General features: G+C 53.1%; 1 protein-coding gene across 2 annotated transcripts in view; it reads right to left on the bottom strand.

The window, feature by feature from the left end:
• Positions 1 to 25,000, bottom strand: part of dera (deoxyribose-phosphate aldolase (putative)) — a 40,119-nt gene that overhangs the window by 5,252 nt on the left and 9,867 nt on the right. The window contains exons 2-6 of one of the 2 annotated variants that reach the window (NM_001004891.1): positions 13,840 to 13,937; positions 12,223 to 12,370; positions 3,806 to 3,901; positions 3,593 to 3,727; positions 204 to 332 (exon numbers count right to left, since the gene is read on the bottom strand). In NM_001004891.1, the coding sequence (NP_001004891.1) occupies positions 204 to 332; positions 3,593 to 3,727; positions 3,806 to 3,901; positions 12,223 to 12,370; positions 13,840 to 13,937 (606 nt within the window). The remainder of the gene's footprint in view (positions 1 to 203; positions 333 to 3,592; positions 3,728 to 3,805; positions 3,902 to 12,222; positions 12,371 to 13,839; positions 13,938 to 25,000) is intronic. The other variant, XM_031897812.1, reaches the window with a different exon arrangement.

Genomic DNA, 25,000 nt, shown 5'->3' with positions numbered 1-25,000 from the left:
GAGAAACATGGGGGACTGAGAGGGGGAGGAATATGGGGGACCGAAATGGGGAGAAAGATGGGAACCGAGATAAGAAGGAGGATGGGGGACCGAGAGGGGGAGTAAGATGTAAAAGAGAGTACACTGGATGAGAGAAAGGGGGTCCCCAATGAGAGACAAGGGGCGTGGATATGAGGAGGGGCAGTAAAGCAGAAGGAGGGTACCTGCCATCATGGCGACCAGACTGGCGCGGTAGACGTTGGTGAGGGAGCCAAGTTCTCCAATTCCGAGGATGGTTTTCATGTGGGCATCACCACAGGCTTGGCGGAACAGGCGGATCTCCTTGTACAGAGCTAAAGAGGGTGCAGGTGTGAGCGGGGGGGGGGGGCAATTCCTGGGGAGCGACATGGTAAAGATCTGGGAACAGCATGGGACCCCCAGTGACTCCCTATAACCCCCTCTAACATGACATGGTGCCCTACTAATACTCATGTGTGGCCACTGCGTGCCTGCCTCCTCCCCATGTTACTATCTGCCCTACTAATACTCATGTGTGGGCACTGCATGCCTGCCTCCTCCCCATGTTACTATCTGCCCTACTAATACTCATGTGTGGGCACTGCATGCCTGCCTCCTCCCCATGTTACTATCTGCCCTACTAATACTCATGTGTGGGCACTGCATGCCTGCCTCCTCCCCATGTTACTATCTGCCCTACTAATACTCATGTGTGGGCACTGCATGCCTGCCTCCTCCCCATGTTACTATCTGCCCTACTAATACTCATGTGTGGGCACTGCATACCTGCCTCCTCCCCATGTTACTATCTGCCCTACTAATACTCATGTGTGGGCACTGCATGCCTGCCTCCTCCCCATGTTACTATCTGCCCTACTAATACTCATGTGTGGGCACTGCATGCCTGCCTCCTCCCCATGTTACTATCTGCCCTACTAATACTCGAGTGGACACTGCATGCCTGCCTCCTCCCCATGTTACTATCTGCCCTACTAATACTCGAGTGGGCACTGCATGCCTGCCTCCTCCCCATGTTACTATCTGCCCTACTAATACTCACGTGTGGGCACTGCATGCCTGCCTCCTCCCCATGTTACTATCTGCCTTACTAATACTCATGTGTGGGCACTGCATACCTGCCTCCTCCCCATGTTACTATCTGCCCTACTAATACTCATGTGTGGGCACTGCATACCTGCCTCCTCCCCATGTTACTATCTGCCCTACTAATACTCATGTGTGGGCACTGCATGCCTGCCTCCTCCCCATGTTACTATCTGCCCTACTAATACTCATGTGTGGGCACTGCATACCTGCCTCCTCCCCATGTTACTGTCTGCCTTACTAATACTCATGTGTGGGCACTGCATACCTGCCTCCTCCCCATGTTACTATCTGCCTTACTAATACTCATGTGTGGGCACTGCATGCCTGCCTCCTCCCCATGTTACTGTCTGCCTTACTAATACTCATGTGTGGGCACTGCATACCTGCCTCCTCCCCATGTTACTATCTGCCTTACTAATACTCATGTGTGGGCCACTGCATGCCTGCCTCCTCCCCATGTTACTATCTGCCCTACTAATACTCATGTGTGGGCACTGCATACCTGCCCTCCTCCCCAAGTTTGACTATCTGCCCCTACTAATACTCATGTGTGGGCACTGCATACCTGCTTCCTCCCATGTTTACTATCTGCCCTACTAAAACTCATGTGTGGGCACTGCGTGCCTGCCTCCTCCCCATGTTACTATCTGCCCTACTAATACTCATGTGTGGGCACTGCATGCCTGCCTCCTCCCCATGTTACTATCTGCCCTACTAATACTCACGTGTGGGCACTGCATGCCTGCCTCCTCCCCATGTTACTATCTGCCTTACTAATACTCAGTGTGCGGCACTGCATACCTGCCTCCTCCCATGTTACTATCTGCCCTACTAATACTCACGTGTGGGCACTGCATACCTGCCTCTCCCCATGTTACTATCTGCCTTACTAATACTCAGGTGTGGGCACTGGCATGCCTGCCTCCTCCCCATGTTACTATCTGCCCTACTAATACTTCATGTGTGGGCACTGCATGCCTGCCTCCTCCCCATGTTACTGTCTGCCCTACTAATACTCACGTGTGGGCACTGCCATACCTGCCTCCTCCCATGTTACTATCTGCCTTACTAATACTCATGTGTGGGCACTGCATGCCTGCCTCCTCCCCATGTTACTATCTGCCCTACTAATACTCATGTGTGGGCACTGCATGCCTGCCTCCCCCCATGTTACTGTCTGCCCTACTAATACTCACGTGTGGGCACTGCATGCCTGCCTCCTCCCCATGTTACTGTCTGCCCTACTAATACTCACGTGTGGGCACTGCATACCTGCCTCCTCCCCATGTTACTATCTGCCTTACTAATACTCATGTGTGGGCACTGCATGCCTGCCTCCTCCCCATGTTACTATCTGCCCTACTAATACTCACGTGTGGGCACTGCATGCCTGCCTCCTCCCCATGTTACTGTCTGCCCTACTAATACTCACGTGTGGGCACTGCATGCCTGCCTCCTCCCCATGTTACTGTCTGCCCTACTAATACTCACGTGTGGGCACTGCATGCCTGCCTCCTCCCCATGTTACTATCTGCCCTACTCATACTCACGTGTGGGCACTGCATGCCTGCCTCCTCCCCATGTTACTGTCTGCCCTACTAATACTCACGTGTGGGCACTGCATGCCTGCCTCTTCCCCATGTTACTATCTGCCCTACTAATACTCGAGTGGACACTGCATGCCTGACTCCTCCCCATGTTACTATCTGCCCTACTAATACTCATGTGTGGGCACTGCATGCCTGCCTCCCCCCATGTTACTATCTGCCCTACTAATACTCACGTGTGGGCACTGCATGCCTGCCTCCCCCCCCATGTTTCTATCTGCCCTACTAATACTCATGTGTGGACACTGCATGCCTGCCTCCCCCCCATGTTACTATCTGCCCTACTAATACTCGAGTGGACACTGCATGCCTGCCTCCTCCCCATGTTACTATCTGCCCTACTAATACTCGAGTGGACACTGCATGCCTGCCTCCCCCCATGTTACTATCTGCCCTACTAATACTCACGTGTGGGCACTGCATGCCTGCCTCCTCCCCATGTTACTATCTGCCCTACTAATACTCATGTGTGGGCACTGCATGCCTGCCTCCTCCCCATGTTACTATCTGCCCTACTAATACTCGAGTGGACACTGCATGCCTGCCTCCTCCCCATGTTACTATCTGCCCTACTAATACTCATGTGTGGGCACTGCATGCCTGCCTCCTCCCCATGTTACTATCTGCCCTACTAATACTCGAGTGGACACTGCGTGCCTGCCTCCTCCCCATGTTACTATCTGCCCTACTAATACTCATGTGTGGGCACTGCATGCCTGCCTCCTCCCCATGTTACTATCTGCCCTACTAATACTCGAGTGGACACTGCATGCCTGCCTCCTCCCCATGTTACTATCTGCCCTACTAATACTCATACAGGGGGCAGAACCAATTGAAGGGGGCTATTGTGTGTAGTTAGTATCTGTCACAAATGCACTTACCTTCCCATTGGCCAGTTAGAGCCAAGGTTCTGTTAATAACAATATCAATCTCTGAAGCTCCGTCTTCAACTGCCAAGCGGACCTCCTCCAGGCGAGTCTTCAGGGGGGTCTGACCAGCGGGGAATCCTGTGGCCACTGTCAAGTGAAAGTAAAAAAGTGATGCCCAAATGTAAAGCCATAAGGTAAGTGCCAAGACCGGGCTTAGTCACATACCTGATGCCACTGGGATGTTGCAGCCAATCTCTTTCAAGGCTCGGACAGCATCTCCCACCCGGGCAGGATAGACACACACAGCTCCATTGGTGATACCTGCGGGGAACCAGCAAGTAATTCATATGCTCTCACCGGAACCTTCCCAGAATCAGAACCAAGGCCAAAAGCATGGGATCCACGTCCCTTCTGCCACTATGCACTGTCCTTAGACTGTACAGTATGAGGAGCTTATTGTGTGCCCAGAGCATTCCTTCTCTGTATATTTGTATTTATACATAGGGTAGGAGGTGCCATAGTGTTTCCCTTAGACAGTACAGTATGGGGGTACAGCTTATTGTGTGCCCAGAACATTCCTTTTCTGTATATTTGTATTTATACATATGGGTAGGAGGTGCCATAGTGTTTCCCTTAGACAGTACAGTATGGGGGTACAGCTTATTGTGTGCCCAGAACATTCCTTCTCTGTATATTTGTATTTATACATATGGGTAGGGGGTGCCATAGTGTTTCCCTTAGACAGTACAGTATGGGGGTACAGCTTCTTGTGTGCCCAGAACATTCCTTCTCTGTATATTTGTATTTATACATATGGGTAGGGGGTGCCATAGTGTTTCCCTTAGACAGTACAGTATGGGGGTACAGCTTATTGTGTGCCCAGAACATTCCTTCTCTGTATATTTGTATCTATACATATGGGTAGGGGGTGCCATAGTGTTTCCCTTAGACAGTACAGTATGGGGGTACAGCTTATTGGTGCCCAGAACATTCCCTCTCTGTATATTTGTATTTATACATATGGGTAGGAGGTGCCATAGTGTTTCCCTTAGACAGTACAGTATGGGGGTACAGCTTATTGTGTGCCCAGAACATTCCTTCTCTGTATATTTGTATTTATACATATGGGTAGGGGGTGCCATAGTGTTTCCCTTAGACAGTACAGTGTGGGGGTACAGCTTATTGTGTGCCCAGAGCATTCCCTCTCTGTATATTTGTATTTATACATATGGGTAGGGGGTGCCATAGTGTTTCCCTTAGACAGTACAGTATGGGGGTACAGCTTATTGTGTGCCCAGAACATTCCTTCTCTGTATATTTGTATTTATACATATGGGTAGGAGGTGCCATAGTGTTTCCCTTAGACAGTACAGTATGGGGGTACAGCTTATTGTGTGCCCAGAACATTCCTTCTCTGTATATTTGTATTTATACATATGGGTAGGGGTGCCATAGTGTTTCCCTTAGACAGTACAGTATGGGGGTACAGCTTATTGTGTGCCCAGAACATTCCTTCTCTGTATATTTGTATTTATACATATGGGTAGGGATTTTATTGAAGAATAAAAACATTACAAAAGCAAAAATAACTTCATATTACAATAAACATCAAACAACACGAAAAACTTTAAAATCAAAAAGAAACTGTTACATTTTGCCAAAAAGTTTCATTTGCATTTGATTTCCTCATTTCACTTGTTTTAATAAGAAAAATCTCTCTTAAAATCACATTAACAACCCGTTCAATAGAGTCACTTATTTGCCCCAGAGTCATTTTACAGCGCATCTGCCAGAGGTGGTACCGTAACACAGAGATGACTATATACAAGGATTCCCTCTTAACATTTTGCACTCCCCTCTCACCTACAATCCCATAAGAAAACTCAGAAAAATTAAGATTTTCAAGAACTTTCAAGTTTAAAGAAACAGCTAGAGATTTTCTCAGATTTCGAGACACGGGGCAATCAACTAAAAAGTGTTCTTGTGATTCCTCCTTTTTACATCCCCATGGGCAGTGTCTATCAACTATATTGAGATATTTTAAATTTCCTCTCACAAAAAGCCTCCCTTGAAGGGCCAACCAGGCATTATCCCAAAATTTCTTGGGCATTCTCTTACTATTTAAATAGCGCAGGCTCTCCTCAAGCACAGACGTCCTACAGTCCCTGGGAGCCAAAGGAACACTAAAATAAGTTCCCAAGATCCTTAAATAAATGGCTCTTCTTGGCGCAGTATTTAGCTCGGTGGCGCTGACTCCCCATTTCCTTATGATTTTTAAAGCCTGAACAAGATGTGGTGGGATGCCCCTGCCTTTAGCCCTAACCTCTTTTATTCTGTCTCCTGTTAGCCAGTCCTTAATGAAGGGTGATGCCCAGTCCCGAACACTAGCCTCCCACAAAAAAGTTCCCTTCTGAGCCAAACACCCAAAATTAAACTTCAAAAACATGACAGAGAAGAAAGCAACAGGGCTTATCATTCCCAAGCCTCCATTCTTTTCCTGTAGGAATGTGATTCCCCTTTTCACCGGGTTCAGCCTACTCCCCCACAACAGCTGGAAGAATAGGCTTTGGACTCTAGCGTAAAAAGCTTCTGGCAAAAGAAATACATAAGATACAAACAAAAAGAGAGGGACCAAGTAAGACTTGACAATGTTGACCCTTTCCCTATAGGTCAGCCTCCGCCTTTTCCACCGCTGAACCTTTGCCGTAGCCACATCCAATTTCTCTTCCCAATTTGCCTTAGCATCATCTCCCCTCCCGAATTTAACTCCCAAAATCTTAACCTGTGATGAGGCTGCTGGGAAAGACTCAAGTTTAAAAGTTGGCTTCCCTTCTAGGACCCAAAAAGCTTCAGATTTCTCCCGGTTGACCAGAGACCCTGAAGCCTCTGAGTAGCTTCTGATGCAAGTTTTTACCACAGACTCTTCTTCAGCTCTGGATAAAACAACAGTTACATCATCTGCATAGGCGACAAACTGAAAGGGCTGGGCCTGCGGAAACAAGACACCCTCCAAACCAATACTCTGCAAACTCCTTAAAAAAGGATCCAATGCAAAAGCATACAAAAGAGGGCTTAGAGGGCACCCCTGTCTCACACCTGCCCCCACCTCAAAGTCATCACCGCGCCAACCATTGATTAAAGGGAAGCTCTTTGCCCCTTTGTACAAAACTTGTAGCCAGCTAATAAATTCTCCCGGGATGTGGTACGTATGCAAAGCAGCCCATAGGTATTTGTGGTCAACTTTATCAAATGCCTTTGCCTGGTCAAGAGACAAGAAATATTTCCCTAAACCTTGGGCTTTACATCTTTCAAGAGCTTCTCTTATCGCAAGAACTGCTCCAAAGATGTTTCGCCCCTCCACAGTGCAAAACTGAAAGGAAGAAAGCAGGACATTTGTGAATTTACTTAATCTTAAGAAAGAATCCTTGCAAGAAGCTTTCTGTCAACGTTAAGAAGGGCAATTGGCCTCCAGTTCTCAACGTGCTTAGAGTCCTTCCCCTTCGATAGCAGGATCAGTGAGGAAAGTGCCATAGAGGGGGGAAGATTGCCATCCTTCAGGCTCTCATTAAACACCTCTACTAGAACTGGTACAAGCCTCTTTTTAAATTTCTGATAAAATTCTGCTGTTAACCCATCGGGCCCTGGGGCCTTCTTCCTCTTTTGCTGATCAATTGCATGCACCACTTCTTCCTCTGTTATTGCTGCTATCAAAGGGGAATAATCCAAATTCACAGTGTCCGGGACTGTGGTTGCATCCAGGAAAGCTCTCATTTTGTCTCTATTCAAAGCTCTTTCCCTGAATAGATCGGCATAGTACGATTTTACCACTTGCAGGATTCCCTCCCTTGAGACTTGAAAATTTCCCTGGGAGTCATAAAGCCCTTCTACTAATTTTCGTTTAACTGTCTCTTTGCAATTTTGAAAAGGGTCTGGAGAGTTTGACACCCCATAATCCCTTTCCAACAACAAAGACTTATACCTACTGTACTGCTGTTGTCTTAACAGATACTTTAACCGGGATATTTTTCCCCCCACCTCCCCATGCGAAATGCAAGACTCAAGCTCTTTTCTCATGGACTGACAATTTCTGTCTCTCTCTCTACCTTTTTTTAAAGAGACAGACTTAAAAAAACCTCGAAAAGCATTTTTAACTGCATCCCACCACAAGGCAATGGAATCAAAAAAATCTATTTTTGATAACTGCACCATTAGTAGACCTTCAAAAGCCTCTTCTATGCCCTCCTCTTCCAAAATACCCACTCCAAGTCTCCATAAACCTTTCCCAAACACAGGCCCTTTCCCTACCCCGTAAGAGAGAGATAAGCCCAAATGATCGGAAAACTCCACCCCTACTTCTTTAACATTAGAAAATACCTCTTCCTTTTTAACAAACACCATGTCAAGCCTACTGCTCCTACCCCCACAATAATATGTGTGCTTACTCTTCCTACCCCCTACAGTTGCTACATCCACAAGGCCTGCTTCCTCAGTTACATTTTTTAAAAATAACCCTTCGTATTTATTAAATCTCCCTGTGCGGTCAGTAGCCCTCAGTACTTGATTAAAGTCTCCTGCTAGGATAACGGGCATAGAGGTATAGAGAAAAGGTTTTATCTGGGACAACAACTCCCCCCTTTCTGATATTACCTGAGGCCCATAAATATTAATCAGCCTTACCAACCTGCCTCTAACCAGAATGTCCATTAACATACACCTTCCTATCTCTATCTCCACTAGTTTCTTTACTTCTAGCTCTTTGATGCCTTTAAAAAGGATTCCAATACCACATGCTGGCTCTGCCCCAATGGACCAGAAAGATGGCCCATACCACCAGTCTCTCCTTGCCTCATTTATTTCATTTACAGAGGTTAATCTAGTCTCTTGTACAAAAATGACTTCTGCCTCTGATTTGCCTAAAAAATCAAAAGCTAAAAACCTTGACTTCCTATTTTTAATACTGCACACATTTATTGTTAAAAAAGTTAAAAAAAAGTCCATCTCAAGTCTTTTGATTTTTACATTTGCCATTAACTTTTTTCCTCACCGGTTCTTTTGACCTGGAAACTTGGGGCTCCTGCTACTTCCTCTGGTCCCTCCACAATGTCATCCTCCCCCAGAGACCCCCACTCACCCTCTTGGTTTTGGTCTTTCTTTTTATTTTTCCTCCCTCTTGAAACCTCTTCACTGAAAACACTTTTCCTTTTTTCCTTCCTTTCCTCCTCCTCCTCCCTTTCCTTTCCCAGTCTCACCGAAACCTCCTCTTCCTCCTCCCTTTCCTTTCCCAGTCTCACCGAAACCTCCTCCTCCTCCTCCCTTTCCTTTCCCAGTCTCACCAAAACCTCCTCTTCCTCCTCCCTTTCCTTTCCCAGTCTCACCGAAACCTCCTCTTCCTCCTCCCTTTCCTTTCCCAGTCTCACCGAAACCTCCTCCTCCTCCTCCCTTTCCTTTCCCAGTCTCACCGAAACCTCCTCCTCCTCCTCCCTTTCCTTTCCCAGTCTCACCGAAACCTCCTCCTCCTCCTCCCTTTCCTTTCCCAGTCTCACCGAAACCTCCTCCTCCTCCTCCCTTTCCTTTCCCAGTCTCACCGAAACCTCCTCTTCCTCCTCCCTTTCCTTTCCCAGTCTCACCGAAACCTCCTCTTCCTCCTCCATAATTGCAGCCCAGGATTTCCCTAACAAATCAAATCTGTTTTCTGTTTGTACCACCATCTTTTTGGGCACAGCCTTTCTCTTATTTACTTTCTTTGAGTTTCCACCAACCACCTGCCAATCCTGTTTCTTCGCCCCTTGCTCCTCCCTCTCAGTGAGCTCCACCCCTTCCCCAGAAATACTTCCTCCGTTCCCCAAATCTGTTCCTCCCTCAGTCCCCCTTTGCGCTGCTCCCTGAGTCTCCGGTCCCTCCTCGCCCCCCATACCCTCCCTCAGTTCCGCCAGCAGGTTTGGGCACTGTTTCTGGACGTTATGCCAGGCGTCGGGGCAATCCCGGTGTGCGTGGCCCAGTTTCAGGCAGAGATTGCACCTAATGGTGACACAGTCCTTGCTTGGGTGTCCCACCTCCCCACAAAAGGCACATTTCTGTACGGTACATTTGCCGGCCAGATGCCTATTGGAGCCGCATTTAAAGCAGACCCGGGGCTGGCCCACATAGAAACACACCCCCCTGTCCTTCCCTAGAAACAGAGAGTTGGGGAGATGTTTCTGCACATGGAGATGAGAGTGCAGTCTCACCTGGACCTTCCACCCCCCTATCCAAAAACCCTCTTCATCATAGATTCTCTGTAAAGGGGAGAGTACCTGGCACTGCCGCTTTAGCCAAAACATCACATCCTCCTCATTTATGGACTCGCTTTTAAAAATAATTGTCACATTTTTAACCTCCGGCTTTGAAACCGGAATAACCTCAAATCCGTTCCACACGTCCGAGCCCCTCTCTCTCTCATACCCCTTCCAAATTCCTCCAGCCCCTGGGGCAACTTAAAGCTCAAGTCAAACTCCGTATCAGTGACAGTGACTAGGGCATAAACATCATCTGGGGTGAAACCCAGGGACTCCTTGATCAGCCTCCTGGCTACGTATCTCCTGCCCGGGAACCCCTCTCTCCCCTGCACCCACTTAATCTTCACTACGTTCCTCCTCTTGCCCGGCTCTGCCACCTCAGTCTGGGGCAACAAAGCCCTCTCTGCCCCCCGCACAATCCTGTCTGCTGCCCCATCCCTGGTATCACTATTAGTAACAGCATCACTGTAAGATACATTGCCCCATGTTCCACCAGCCCCCCCATGTACCCCCCTCCCGAGAAATCTGTCTCCTTTATTTCCCCCTCCATTCACCCCATTCCCACTCAGAGAGAGAGTCTCTGTATGTTGGTGCAGGTCACATGGGGCAGTCTCTGTGACAGTCTGTGAAACTACAGCCTGCTGAGCATCCTGGGAAAAAGGAAAAGTCATTGCTGGTTTGGGCTTATGTGGCTGCTCCATTTGCTGGAAGCTCTCTCTATTCCCACACAGTTCTTGCCCGGGCCCGATTGCCCCCATGGTGCTGCCCATCTCCTGCTCGGTCTCCTCTAGTTCTTTATTAATAAAAGCCAATTCCCTTATTATCTCAGATCTCCTTCCCCCGTTACACAGTCCCAGATCAGCAGCCAAAAGCTCAATCCGTAGCTTTAAATCTCCCTCCTTTCTCTCCAACACAGACATTTTGTGCATAAAGTCAGTGATTCCCTCAGGCTGCGGCCTCTCTCCCCCTTCCCCCTCAGGCTGAGCCGCACACAGTCCCGGCTGCAATGCTCGGCCCTGACAGCCCAGTGAGTTAGTGGCAGGTACCTGTGGGCCGGCGGCCATGTTGGGCTCCTCACTCAGTGCACTTTCAGCAACTTCCATAGCGACAGGGCTCTCCCCCGCTGCTCCCGGCACCTCCATGCCGCCTCTCTCCTGCTCACCGGTCCCAGAGGTCATGGCGCCTGCTTCCTGTTCCTCCCGGGCCTCCGTCCCGCAGCTTCCCGCAGGCACGCCGGCCTGGATTCCCCGGGCAGACTCCCCCACACAGCCAGGTGAGCTAGTTTGAACTTTTCTAGGTGAGGTCTTACGTGCCGGTCGCTTCTTTCTTCCAATCAGCATAGCTTTCTGTGCAGCAGCGCTGTCTGTTATGGCCGCCGCTCCTGCAGCCCTCCTGCTAGAACCCAAGCGGGTCTCCACTCTCCTACCCGATGGGTCACTCATCTTTCCCCTCATTATTAAATTACAGGGAAAAGAAAAAGTACTGAGCAAAAATCTTTCCCAAATACCCCCCCAGACCCAAAAAAAAGGGCCTGGGAGTTGCAGCAGCACACACCACCTGCTTGCTCACAGTATGGGGGTGGAGCTTATTGTGTGCCCAGAGCATTCCCTCTCTGTATATTTGTATTTATACATATGGGTAGGGGGTGCCATAGTGTTTCCCTTAGACAGTACAGTATGGGGGTACAGCTTATTGTGTGCCCAGAGCATTCCCTCTCTGTATATTTGTATTTATACATATGGGTAGGGGGTGCCATAGTGTTTCCCTTAGACAGTACAGTATGGGGGTACAGCTTATTGTGTGCCCAGAACATTCCTTCTCTGTATATTTGTATTTATACATATGGGTAGGAGGTGCCATAGTGTTTCCCTTAGACAGTACAGTATGGGGGTACAGCTTATTGTGTGCCCAGAACATTCCCTCTCTGTATATTTGTATTTATACATATGGGTAGGGGGTGCCATAGTGTTTCCCTTAGACAGTGCAGTATGGGGGTACAGCTTATTGTGTGCCCAGAACATTCCTTCTCTGTATATTTGTATTTATACATATGGGTAGGAGCTGCCATAGTGTTTCCCTTAGACAGTACAGTATGGGGGAGGAGCTTATTGTATGCCCAGAACATTCCTTCTCTGTATATTTGTATTTATACATATGGGTAGGGGGTGCCATAGTGTTTCCCTTAGACAGTACAGTATGGGGGTACAGCTTATTGTGTGCCCAGAACATTCCCTCTCTGTATATTTGTATTTATACTTTTGGTAGGGGGTGCCATAGTGTTTCCCTTAGACAGTACAGTATGGGGGTACAGCTTATTGTGTGCCCAGAACATTCCAACCCTGTATTCATTCTATTGATATTTAGTACCTAAATCTTCTACTTTCAGCTCCTGCAGCAGATCGTCTCTGATTGGGCGCTTGGCTTTAAAGCAGAGCCGGTGAATATTCGATGGGGTGTCGTCCCCTGACAGGGTGGTCAGATCGATACAGGTCACGGCTCTCAGTAGCCAGGCAGCCTGGAAACATAATATTCATTATTCAGATTCAGGGGTGGGGGATCGACTCATTACTGTCCTGCCCACAGTCTGTACAATGAATTCTGTATAATAAAGACTTGCACCAATCACATGGCAGCGGCTACTGCCTCTCTGTCTGGGATCAGAAAGCATCAAAGCATTACAGGGGGAGGGCAATGGGGTCGGAAGCTCCAGCAGGGGGTGGGACTAGAATACTCTGATGGAAGCTTACAGGGGGAGGGCAATGGGGTCGGCAGCTCCAGCAGGGGGTGGGACTAGAATACTCTGATGGCAGCTTACAGGGGGAGGGCAATGGGGTCGGCAGCTCCAGCAGAGGGTGGGACTAGAATACTCTGATGGCAGCTTACAGGGGGAGGGCAATGGGGTCGGCAGCTCCAGCAGGGGGTGGGACTAGAATACTCTGATGGCAGCTTACAGGGGGAGGGCAATAGGGTCGACAGCTCCAGCAGAGGGTGGGACTAGAATACTCTGATGCCAGCTTACAGGGGAGGGCAATGGGGTCGGCCGCTCCAGCAGGGGGTGGGACTAGAATACTCTGATGGCAGCTTACAGGGGGAGGGCAATGCGGGTTGGCAGCTCAGCAGGGGGGTGGGACTAGAATATTCTGATGGCAGGTTACAGGGGGGTGGCAATGGGGTCGGCAGCTCCAGCAGTGGGGTGGGACTAGAATACTCTGATGCCAGCTTACAGGGAGGGGGGCAAATGGGTTGGCAGCTCAGCAGAGGGTGGCGACTAGAATACTCTGATGCCAGCTTACAGGCGGAGGGCCAATGGGGTCGGCAGCTCCAGCAGAGGGTGGGACTAGAATACTCTGATGGCAGCTTACAGGGGGAGGGCAATGGGGTCGCAGCTCCAGCAGAGGGTGCGGACTAGAATACTCTGATGGCAGCTTACAGGGGAGGGCAATGGGGTCGGCAGCTCCAGCAGAGGGTGGGACTAGAATACTCTGATGGCAGCTTACCGGGGGCGGGCAATGGAGTGGGCAGCTCCAGCAGGGGTGGGACTAGAATACTCTGATGGCAGCTTACAGGGGGAGGGCAATGGGGTTGGCAGCTCCGCAGGGGTGGACTTAGGAATACGTTCTGATGGCAGCTTACAGGGGGAGGGCAATGGGGTCGGCAGCTCCAGCAGGGGTGGGACTAGAATACTCTGATGGCAGCTTACAGGGGAGGGGCAATGGGGTGGGCAGCTCCAGCAGGGGGTGGGACTAGAATACTCTGATGGCAGCTTACAGGGGGCAATGGGGTGGGCAGCTCCAGCAGGGGGTAGAAGACACAGAAGGAAGCTGCAGGAGAAGCGATGGTGTTGCTGAACCAGTAAGGGCACAAGTAGTTTCAGCACAAACACTAATAATCAGATTGTCTCAGAAATTATTCTGTAGGTATAGAAGGAAATTCTTTAAACATCAGTGAAACCCAATCAGAATGAATAGATCTGACGGTACCGACCTGCCAGTCCTTCTTAACCGTCCGTCGTGTCTGGATTTGTTCCGCTCGCCGCAGCACCGCCGGCTGGTTCACCTGCGCTCTGGAGATCCATGCGAGATCTGGAACAAGAAAAAGCTCTTTATTGGGGGGGTAATAAGCCAAATATGTGCCCAGAGGCTCCCAAGGGTTCCCAGGGAATGGGGTGGGGGAGAGGTGCGGCAAGTAGCTGTACTTGGGAGGGAATGGGTGGGGGTGCCGGGGAGTAGGAATTTGGGGAGGGAATGGGGTGGGTGCCGGGAGTAGCTATACTTGGGAGGGAATGGGTGGGGGTGCCGGGAGGCTGTATTTAGGGAGGAATGGGGTGGGGGGGAGTAGCTATACTTGGGAGGGAATGGGTGGGCGGGGGAGTAGCTATACTTGGGAGGGAATGGGTGGGGGAGTAGCTATACTTGGGAGGGAACGGGTGGGGGGGGGGGAAGTAGCTATTACTGGGAGGGAACGGGTTGGGGGGGAGTAGCTATACTTGGGAGGGAATGGGTGGGGGGCCGGGAAGTAGCTATACTTGGGAGGGAATGGGTGGGGGTGCCGGGAGTAGCTATACTTGGGAGGGAATGGGTGGGGGGGAGTAGCTATACTAGGGAGGGAACGGGTGGGCGGGGAGTAGCTGTACTTGGAAGGGAACGAGTGGGGGTGCGGGAGTAGCTATACTTGGGAGGGAATGGGTGGCGGAGGGGAGTAGCTATACTTGGGAGGGAATGGGTGGCCGGGGAGTAGCTATACTTGGGAGGGAATGGGTGGGGGGAGGGAGTAGCTATACTTGGGAGGGAATGGGTGGCGGGGGGAGTAGCTATACTTGGGAGGGAATGGGTGGCGGGGGAGTAGCTATACTTGGGAGGGAATGGGTGGGGTGATGCCGGAGTAGCTATACTTGGGAGGGAACGGGTGGGGGTGCCGGAGTAGCTATACTTGGAGGGAATGGGTTGGGGTGCCGAGTAGCTATACTTGGGAGGGAATTGGTGGGGGTGCGGGAGTAGCTATACTTGGGAGGGAATGGGTGGGGGTGCCGGGAGTAGCTATACTTGGGAGGGAATGGGTGGGGGTGCCAGGAGTAGCATATACTTGGGAGGGAATGGGTGGGGGTGCCGGGAGTAGCTATACTTGGGAGGAAACGGGTGGGTGTCTGGGAGTAGCTATACTTGGGAGGGAATTGGTGGGGGTGCTGGGAGTAGCTATACTTGGGAGGGAATTGGTGGGGGATGTCGGAGTAGCAATACTTGGGAGGGAATTGGTGGGGGATGTCGGGAGTAGCAATACTTGGGAGGGAATGGGTGGGGTGCCGGAGTAGCTATACTTGGGAGGGAATGGGTGGGGGTGCCGGGAGTAGCTATACTTGGGAAGGAATTGGTGGGGGATGTCGGGAGTAGCAATACTTGGGAGGGAATTGGGTGGGGGTGCCGGAGTAGCTATACTTGGGAGGGAATGGGTGGGGTGCCGGGAGTAGCTATACTTGGGAGGGAATTGGTGGGGGTGCTGGAGTAGCTATACTTGGGAGGGAATGGTGGGGGTGCCGGGAGTAGCTATACTTGGGAGGGAATGGGTGGGGGTGCCGGGAGTAGCTATACTTGGGAGGAAACGGGTGGGGGGTCGGGAGTAGCTATACTTGGGGAGGAACGGGTGGGGGGGAGTAGCTATACTTGGGAGGGAATGGGTGGGGCCGGGGAGTAGCTATACTTGGGAGGGAATTGGTGGGGGGATGCCGGGAGTAGCTATACTTGGGAGGGAATGGGTGGGGTGCCGGGAGTAGCTATACTTGGGATGGGAATGGGTGGCGGGGAGTAGCTATACTTGGGAGTATGGGAACTGGGGGGTGCCGGGAGTAGCTATACTTGGGAGGGAATGGGTGGCGGGGAGAGCTATACTTGGGAGGGAACGGGTGGGGGTGTCGGGAGTAGCTATACTTGGGGAGGGAATTGGTGGGGATGTCGGGAGTAGGCCAATACTTGGGAGGGAATGGGTGGGGGTGCCGGTAGTAGCTATACTTGGAGGGAATGGGTGGGGTGCGGGAGTAGCTATACTTGGGAGGGAATTGGTGGGGGTGGCTGGGAGTAGCTATACTTGGGAGGGAATGGGTGGGGCGGTGCCGCGGAGTAGCTATACTTGGGAGGGAATGGGTGGGGGTGCCGGGGAGTAGCTATACTTGGGAGGAAACGGGTGGGGTGTCGGGAGTAGCTATACTTGGGAGGGAACGGTGGGGGGAGTAGCTATACTTGGGAGGGAATGGGTGGGGGTGCCGGAGTAGCTATACTTGGGAGGGAATGGGTGGGGGTGCCGGGAGTAGCTATACTTGGGAGGGAATGGGTGGCGGGGGACAGTAGCTATGACTTGGGAGGGAACGGGTGGGGGTGCCGGGAGTAGCTATACTTGGGAGGGAATAGGGTGGGGTGCGGGAGTAGCTATACTTGGGAGGGAATGGGTGGGGGTGCCGGGAGTAGCTTACTTGGAGGGAATGGGTGGGGGGGGGGAGTAGCTATACTTGGGAGGGAATGGTGTAAGTGGGGGGAGTAGCTATACTTGGGAGGGAATGGGTGGGGGGGGAGTAGCTATACTTGGGAGGGAATGGGTGGGGCGGGGGGGAGTAGCTATACTTGGAAGGGAATGGGTGGGGGGGGGATAGCTATACTTGGAAGGGAATGGGTGGGGGGGGGGGAGTAGCTATACTTGGGAGGGAATGGGTGGGGGTGCCGGAGTAGCTATACTTGGGAGGGAATGGGTGGGGGGGGAGTAGCTATACTTGGGAGGGAATGGGTGGGGGGGGAGTAGCTATACTGGGAGGGAATGGGTGCGCGGAGGGAGTAGCTATACTTGGGAGGGAAATGGGTGGGGGGGGAGTAGCTATACTTGGGAGGGATATGGGTGGCGGGGGAGTAGCTATACTTGGGAGGGAATGGGTGGGGGGGATAGCTATACTTGGAAGGGAATGGGTGGGGGGGGAGTAGCTATACTTGGAAGGGAATGGGTGGGGAGGGAGTAGCTATACTTGGAAGGGAATGGGTGGGGGGGGAGTAGCTATACTTGGGAGGGAATGGGTGGGGGGGGAGTAGCTATACTTGGGAGGGAATGGGTGGGGGGGGAGTAGCTATACTTGGGAGGGAATGGGGTGGGGGGGAGTAGCTATACTTGGAAGGGAATGGGTGGGGGGAGGGGAGTAGCTATACTTGGAAGGGAATGGGTGGGGGGAGTAGCTATACTTGGGAGGGAATGTGGGGGTGGGGAGTAGCTATACTTGGAAGGGAATGGGTGGGGGGGGGAGTAGCTATACTTGGAAGGGAATGGGTGGGGGGGAGTAGCTATACTTGGGAGGGAATGGGTTGGGGGGGGAGTAGCTATACTTGGAAGGGAATGGGTGGGGGGGGAGTAGCTATACTTGGGAGGGAATGGGTGGGGGTGCCGGAGTAGCTATACTTGGGAGGGAATGGGTGGGGGGAGTAGCTATTACTTGGGAGGGAATGGGTGCGGGGGGGGGGAGTAGCTATACTTGGGAGGGAATGGGTGGGTGTGCCGGGAGTAGCTTATACTTGGGAGGGAATGGGTGGGGAGGGAGTAGCTATACTTGGGAGGGAATGGGTGGAGGGGCGGAGTAGCTATACTTGGAAGGGAATGGGTGGGGGGGAGTAGCTATACTTGGGAGGGAATGGGTGGCGGGGGGGTAGCTATACTTGGGAGGGAATGGGTGGGGGTTGTCGGGAGTAGCTATACTTGGGAGGGAATGGGTGGCGGAGGGAGTAGCTATACTTGGAAGGGAATGGGTGGCGGAGGGAGTAGCTATACTTGGGAGCGAGAATGGGTGGGGTGTCGGGAGTAGCTATACTTGGGAGGGAATGGTGGGGGGGGAGTAGCTATACTTGGAAGGGAATGGGTGGCGGAGGGAGTAGCTATACTTGGGAGAGAATGGGTGGGGGTGTCGGGAGTAGCTATACTTGGGAGGGAATGGTGGGAGTAGCTATACTTGGGAGGGAATGGGTGGGGTGTCAGGAGTAGCTATACTTGGGAGGAATGGGTGGTTGGAGGGAGTAGCTATACTTGGGAGGGAATGGGTGGGGTGTGGAGTAGCTTATACTTAGGGAGGGAATGGGTGGCAGGGGCAGTAGCTATACTTGGGAGGGAATGGGTGGCGGAGGGAGTAGCTATACTTGGGAGGGAATGGGTGGGGGGGGAGTAGCTATACTTGGGAGGGAATGGGTGGGGGTGCCGGAGTAGCTATACTTGGGAGGGAATGGGTGGCGTGGGGAGTAGCTATACTTGGGAGGGAATGGGTGGCGGGGGGAGTAGCTATACTTGGGAGGGAATGGGTGGGGGGGGAGTAGCTATACTTGGAGGGAATGGGTGGCGGGAGCTATACTTGGGAGGGAAAGGGTGGCGGAGGGAGTAGCTATACTTGGGAGGGAATGGTGGGGGAGGGAGTAGCTATACTTGGGAGGGAATGCGTGGGGAGGCGAGTAGCTATACTTGGGAGGGAATGGGTGGGGTTGCCGGAATAGCTATACTTGGGAGGGAATGGGTGGGGGTTGCCGGGGAGTAGCTATACTTGGGAGGGAATGGGTGGGGGGGTAGTAGCTATACTTGATGGGAATGGTCGGCGTGGGCGGGAGTAGCTATACTTGGGAGGGAATGGGTGGGGGTGCCGGGAGTAGCTATACTTGGGAGGGAATGGGTGGGGGTGCGGGAGTAGCTATACTGGAGGGAATGGGGTGCGGAGGGAGTAGCTATACTTGGGAGGGAATGGGTGGGGGGGAGTAGCTATACTTGGGAGGGAATGGGTGGGGGTGGGGAGTAGCTATACTTGGGAGGGAATGGGTGGGGGGGGAGTAGCTATACTTGGGAGGGAATGGGTGGGGGGGGAGTAGCTATACTTGGGAGGGAATGGGTGGCGGGGGAGTAGCTATACTTGGAAGGGAATGGGGTGGCGGGGGAGTAGCTATACTTGGGAGCGGAATGGGTGGCGGGGGAGTAGCTTATACTTGGGGAGGGAATGGGTGGTGTCGGGAGGTAGCTATACTTGGGAGGGATGGGTGGTGGAGGGAGTAGCTATACTTGGAAGGGAATGGGGGGGGGGGGAGTAGCTATACTTGGGAGGGAAGGTGGGGGGGAGTAGCTATACTAGGGAGGGAATGGGTGGGGGGGAGTAGCTATACTTGGGAGGGAATGGGTGGCGGAGCGGAGTAGCTATACTTGGGAGGGAATGGGGGCGGGGTGAGTAGCTATACTTGGGAGGGAAGGGGTGGGGTGCCGGGAGTAGCTATACTTGGGAGGGAATGGGTGGCGGGGGGGTAGCTATACTTGGGAGGGAATGGGTGGCGGGGAGTAGCTATACTTGGGAGGGAATGGGTGGGGGGGGAGTAGCTATACTTGGGAGGGATGGGGTGCGGGGGAGTAGCTATACTTGGAAGGGGAATGGGTGGGGGGGGAGTAGCTATACTTGGGAGGGAATGGGTGGCGGGGGAGTAGCAGACTGGGAGGGGAATGGGTAGGGGGAGTAGCCTATACTTGGGAGGGAATGGGTGGGGGGGAGTAGCTATACTTGGAAGGGATGGGTGGGGGGGGAGTAGCTATACTTTGGAGGAATGGGTGGGGGGGAGTAGCCTATACTTGGAAGGGAATGGGTGGGGGAGTAGCTATTACTTGGATAAGGGAATGGGTGGGGAGTAGCTATATTGGGATGGGAATGGTGGCGGGGGATAGCTATACTTGGGAGGATGGGTGGCGGGAGAGTAGCTATACTTGGAGGAATGGGTGGGGGGGAGTAGCTATACTTGGGAGGGAATGGGTGGCGGGGGGAGTAGCTATACTTGGGAGGGAATGGGTGGGGGGGGAGTAGCTTAGTTGGGAGGGATGGGTGGGGGGAGTACTATAACTTTGGAAGGGGAATGGGTGGGGGGGGAGTGCTATACTTGGTGAGGGAATGGGTGGGGGGCCGGGAGTAGATATACTTGGGGAGGGAATAGGGTGGGGCGGGAGTAGCTATACTTGGGAGGGAATTGGGTGAGGCTGGGGAGTAGCCTTATACTTGGGAGGAATGGGGTGGGGGTGCCGGGAGTAGCTATACTTGGGAGGGATATGGTTGGCGCGGGGAAGTAGCTATACTTGGGAGGGGAATAGGGGCGGGGGAGTAGCTATACTTGGGAGGGAATGGGTGGGGGGGGAGTAGGCTATACTTGGAAGGGAATGTGTGGGGGGGGAGTAAGCCTATACTTGGGAGGGAATGGGTTGGCGGGGGGAGTAAGCTATACTTGGGAGGGAATGGGTGGCGGGGGAGTAGCTATTCCTTTTGGGGAGGGAAAAAGGGTATTGGGTGGCGGGGAGTAGCTATACTTGGGAGGGAATGGGTGGGGCTGCCGGGACTAGCTATACCATGGGAGGGAATTGGCGTGGGGGAGGAGTAATAGCTATACTTGGGAGGGAATGGAGGGGCGGTGCCGGGAGTAGCTATACTTTGGGAGGGAATGGGGTGCGGGGGGAAGTAGCTATACTTGGGAGGGAATGGGTGGGGGGGGAGTGCTATACTTGGGAGGGAATGGGTGGCGGGGGGAGTAGCTATACTTTGGAAGGGAATGGTGGGGGGGGAGTAGCTTATACTTGGCGAGGGAATGGGTGCGGGGGAGTAGCTATAACTTGGGAGGGAATGGGTGGGGGGGGAGTAGCTATACTTGGGAGGGAATGGGTGGGGGGGAGTAGCTATGACTTGGAAGGAATGGTGGGCACGGGGCGAGTAGCCTACTTTGCGGAGGGAATGGGTGGAAGGGGGTAGTAGCTATACTTGGAGGGAATGTGGTGGCGGGTGGGAGTAGCTATACTTGGAAGGGATATGGGTGGGGGGGGCAGTAGCATACTGGGAGGGAATGGGTGGCGGGGAGTAGCTATACTTGGGAGGAATGGGTGGCGGGCCTGGGAGTAGCTTACTTGGGAGGGAATGCCAAACATGCGGGTTGGCGGGGAGTAGCTATACTTGGAGAGGGATTTTTTTGGGTGGGGGAGGGGAGTAAGCTTTACTTGGGAGGGAAGGGGTGCGCGGGGAGTAGCATATACTTGGGAGGAATGGGTGGGGAGGGGAGATAGCTATACTTGGGCGAGGGAATGGTGGGCGGTGCCGGAGTACTATATTGGGAGGGAATGGGTGGCGGGAGGATAGCTATACTTGGGAGGGAATGGGTGGGGGGAAGAGCTATACTTGGGAGGGATATGGAGGGTGGCGGGGGGAGTAAGCTATACTTGGGAGGGAATGGTGTTGGGGGGGGAGTTAGCATATACTTGGGAGGGAATGGGTGGGGGCGGGAGTAGCTATACTTGGAGGGGAATGGGCTGGGGGGAGTTGCTATACTTGGGAGGAATGGGTGGGTGCCGGGATTAGCTATACTTGGGAGGAATGGGTGGGGCGGAAGTAGCTATACTTGGGAGGAATGGTGGGGGGGAGTAGCTTACTTTGGTGGGGGATGGTGGGGGTGCGGGGGAAGGGTAAAGGGCGCTATACTTGGGAGGAATTGGGTGTGCCTGTGTGCCATACTCTGCCTTCCCCTACCCCTGCCTGTGTGTTGCCATACTCTGCCTTCCCTACCCTGCCTGTGTGTGCCATACTCTGCCTTCCCTACCCTGCCTGTGTGCCATACTCTGCTTTGCCCTATGCTGCTGTGTGTGCCATACTCTGCCTTCCCTACCTGCCCTGTGTGCCATTACTCTGCTTGCCCTATGCTGCCTGTGTGTGCCTACTCTTGCCTTCCTACCCTGCCTGTGTGCCATACTCTGCTTGCCCTATGCTGCCTGTGTGTGGCCATACTCTGCCTGCCCTATGCTGTCTGTGTGTGCCGTACTCTGCCTTCCCTACCCTTGCCTGTGTGTGCCATACTCTGCCTTTCCCTACCCTGCCTTTGTGCCATACCTCTGTTGCCTATGCTGCCTGTGTGTGCCATACTCTGCCTGCCCTACCTGCCTGTGTGTGCCATACTCTGCCTGCCCTACCTGCCTGTGTGTGCCATACTCTGCCTGCCCTACCCTGCCTGTTTATGTGCCATACTCTGCCTGCGCCTACCCTGCCCTGTGTGCCATACTTCTGCCTTTCCCTACCCTTGCCTGTGTGCCATACTCTGCCTTACCTACCCTGCCTTGTGTCGGCATACTCTGCCTTCCCTACCCTGCCTGTGTGCCATACTCTGCCTTCCCTACCCTGCCTGTGTGTGCCATACTCTGCCTTCCCTACCCTGCCTGTGTGCCATACTCTGCCTTTCCCTTACCTGCCTGTGTGTGCCATACTCTGCCTTCCCTACCCTGCCTGTGTGCCATACTCTGCCTTCCCTATCCTGCCTGGTGTGCCATACTCTGCCTGTCCCTACTCCTGCCTGTGTGTGCCATACTCTGCCTTCCCTACCCTGCCTGTGTGCCATACTCTGCTTGCCCTATGCTGCCTGTGTGTGCCATACTCTGCCTGCCCTATGCTGCCTGTTGTGCCGCTATCTCGTGCCCTGCCCCCATGCTGCCTGTGTGTGCCATACTCTGCCTGCCCTATGCTGCCTATGTGTGCCGTATCTTTGCCTACCCTATGCTTGGCTGCCTGGAGAAGTAAGAGACTTACGTGGGGCTCTAAAGTCCAAGGCAACATTCTGTCCCAGAATGACAGCGCCTGGGCACGAGGGCGAAGGGCAAAGTAAAATATGTGTAAGGGAGATAAATGCATGAAATGCGTTCAGGTACCAGCACTCACTGCTCTCCCCCCCCGTATAACCTAAGTTACCAGCACTCACTGACCGCTCCCCCCGTATTAAACATAGTATTCCAGCACTCACTGACTCCCGTCCCCCTGATAAACCTATAGTATCCAGCACTCAACTGGATCTCCCCCCTGTATAAACCTAGAGTGTCCAGCACTCAATGCACGTCCTCCCTCCCCGTATAACCATAGTATTCCAGCACTTAGTGACTCCTCCCCCCCGTATAAACCCTATAGTATCCAGCACTCAAATGTCTCCTCCCCCCCCGATATAACCTATATATCCAGCACTTCACAGATCTCCCCCCCCGTAAAAACCTATAAGTATCCAGCCACCCACTGACCTCCTCCCCACCCATATAACCTTACAGGTATCCAGCACTCACAGACTCCTCCCCCACCTATAAAATCTACACCAGGGCTGTCCAACTCCTGTGGTACGAGGGCCGGATTTTTCCGCACCTAACGTTGGTGAGGGCGAAATGGAAAGCCAGTTTAACCACTCCCCTTCTTTGAAACCGCCACCCACTGAAACCACACCCATGTTATAACTGACCATACACCATTATTAATGGATGTTAGTACAGCAAAACCTGCATACTCTGCCTTCCCTACCCTGCCTGTGTGTGCCATACTCTGCCTTCCCTACCCTGCTGTGTGCATACTCTGCTTGCCCTATGCTGCCTGTGTGTGCCATACTCTCCTTCCTACCTGCCTGTGTTGCCATTACTCTGCTTGCCCTATGCTGCCTGTGTGTGCCATACTCTGCCTCCCTACCCTGCCTGTGTGCCATACTTCTGTTGCCCCTATGCTGCCTGTGATTTTGTGGCCATACTCTGCCTGCCCCTATGCTGTTGTGTGTGCCGTACTCTGCCTCCCTACCCTGCCTGTGTGTGCTACTGCCTTCACCCTGCCTTGTGCCATACTCTTTGCCCTATGCTGCCTGTGTGTGCCATCTCCTCCTCCTGCCTGGTGTCTACTCTGCGCCTCGTGTGTGTGCCATACTCTGCCTGCCCTACCCTGCCTGTATTGTGCCATACCCTGCTCTGCCTACCTGTGCCTGTGTGTGCCATACTCTGCCTTCCCTACCTGCGTGTGCCATTACTCTGCCTTACCCTACCTTGCCTGTGTGTGCCATACTCTGCCTTCCCTACCCGCTGGTGTGCCATACTTTGCCTTCCATACCCTGCCTGTGGTGCCATACTCTGCCTTCCCTACCCTGCCGTGTGTGCCATACTCTGCCCTCCCTACCCTGCCTGTGTGTGCCATACTCTGCCTTCCCTACCCTGCTCTGTGTGCCATACTCTGCCTTTCCCTACCCTGCTGTTGCCATACTCTGCCTTCCCTATCCCTGCCTGTGTGCCATACTCTGCCTTCCCTACCCTGCCCTGTGTGTGCCATACTCTGCCTTCCCTACCCTGCCTGTGTGCCAATACTCTGCTTGCCCTATGCTGCCTGATGGTGCCATTACTCTGCCTTCCCTACCCTGCCGTGTGCCATACTCTGCTTCCCTATGACTGCCTGTGATGTGCCATACTCTGCCTTCCCTACCCTGCCTGTGTTGCCATACTCTGCTTGCCCCTCGTGCTGTGTAGTGTGCCATACTCTGCCGCCCTATGCTGCTCTGTGTGCCGTACTCTGCCTCCCTACCTGCCTGTGTGTGCCATACTTGCCTTCCCTACCCTGCCTGTGTGCCATACTCTGCTGCCCTATGCTGCCTGTGTGTTGCCTACTCTGCCTGCCCTAGCCGCTGTTGTGCCATACTTCTGCCTGCCCTACTGCCTGTGTGTGCCATACTCTGCCTGCCCTACCCTGCCTGTGTGCTCATACTCTGGCCTGACCCTACCCTGCCTGTGTGTGACCATACTCTGCCTGCGCCACCCCGTGTGTGCCATACTATCTGCCTTACACCCTGCCTGCCTGTGTGCCATACTCTGCCTTACCGTAGCGCCTTACCTGCCCTGTGTGCCATACTCTGCCTTCCATTACCCTGCCGTTGTGTCCATACTCTGCCTCCCTATCTGCCTGTGTTGCCATACTCTGCCTTCCCTACCCGCCGGTGTGCCATACTTGCCTTCCCTACCTGCCTGTCTGTTGCATACTCTCCCTCCCTTATCCTGCTGTGTGCATATGCCTGCCCATTACTGCGTGCACCTGTCCTACCCTGGCCTGGTGTGTCCATACTCTGGCCTTCCCTACCTGCCTGTGTGCATACTCATGCTTTGCCCTTATTGCTGCCTTGGGTGTGCCATACTCTGCCTGCCTAATCGCCTCGTTTGTGCCGTACTCTGCCTGCCCCATTGCTGCCTGTGATTGCATGCCATACTCTGCCTGCCCTTGCTGCCTATGTGTGCCGGTACTGCCTACCCATGCTGCTGTGGTGCCATACCTCTCGCTGCCCTATGCATGCCTGTGATGCATTCATAC

Source organism: Xenopus tropicalis, chromosome 3 (assembly GCF_000004195.4).
Source record: "Xenopus tropicalis strain Nigerian chromosome 3, UCB_Xtro_10.0, whole genome shotgun sequence".
In the NCBI taxonomy this organism is placed as follows: Eukaryota; Metazoa; Chordata; class Amphibia; order Anura; family Pipidae; genus Xenopus; species Xenopus tropicalis.
Note: the sequence above shows the minus strand (reverse complement) of the source record. Positions and strands in the feature narration are given on the sequence as shown.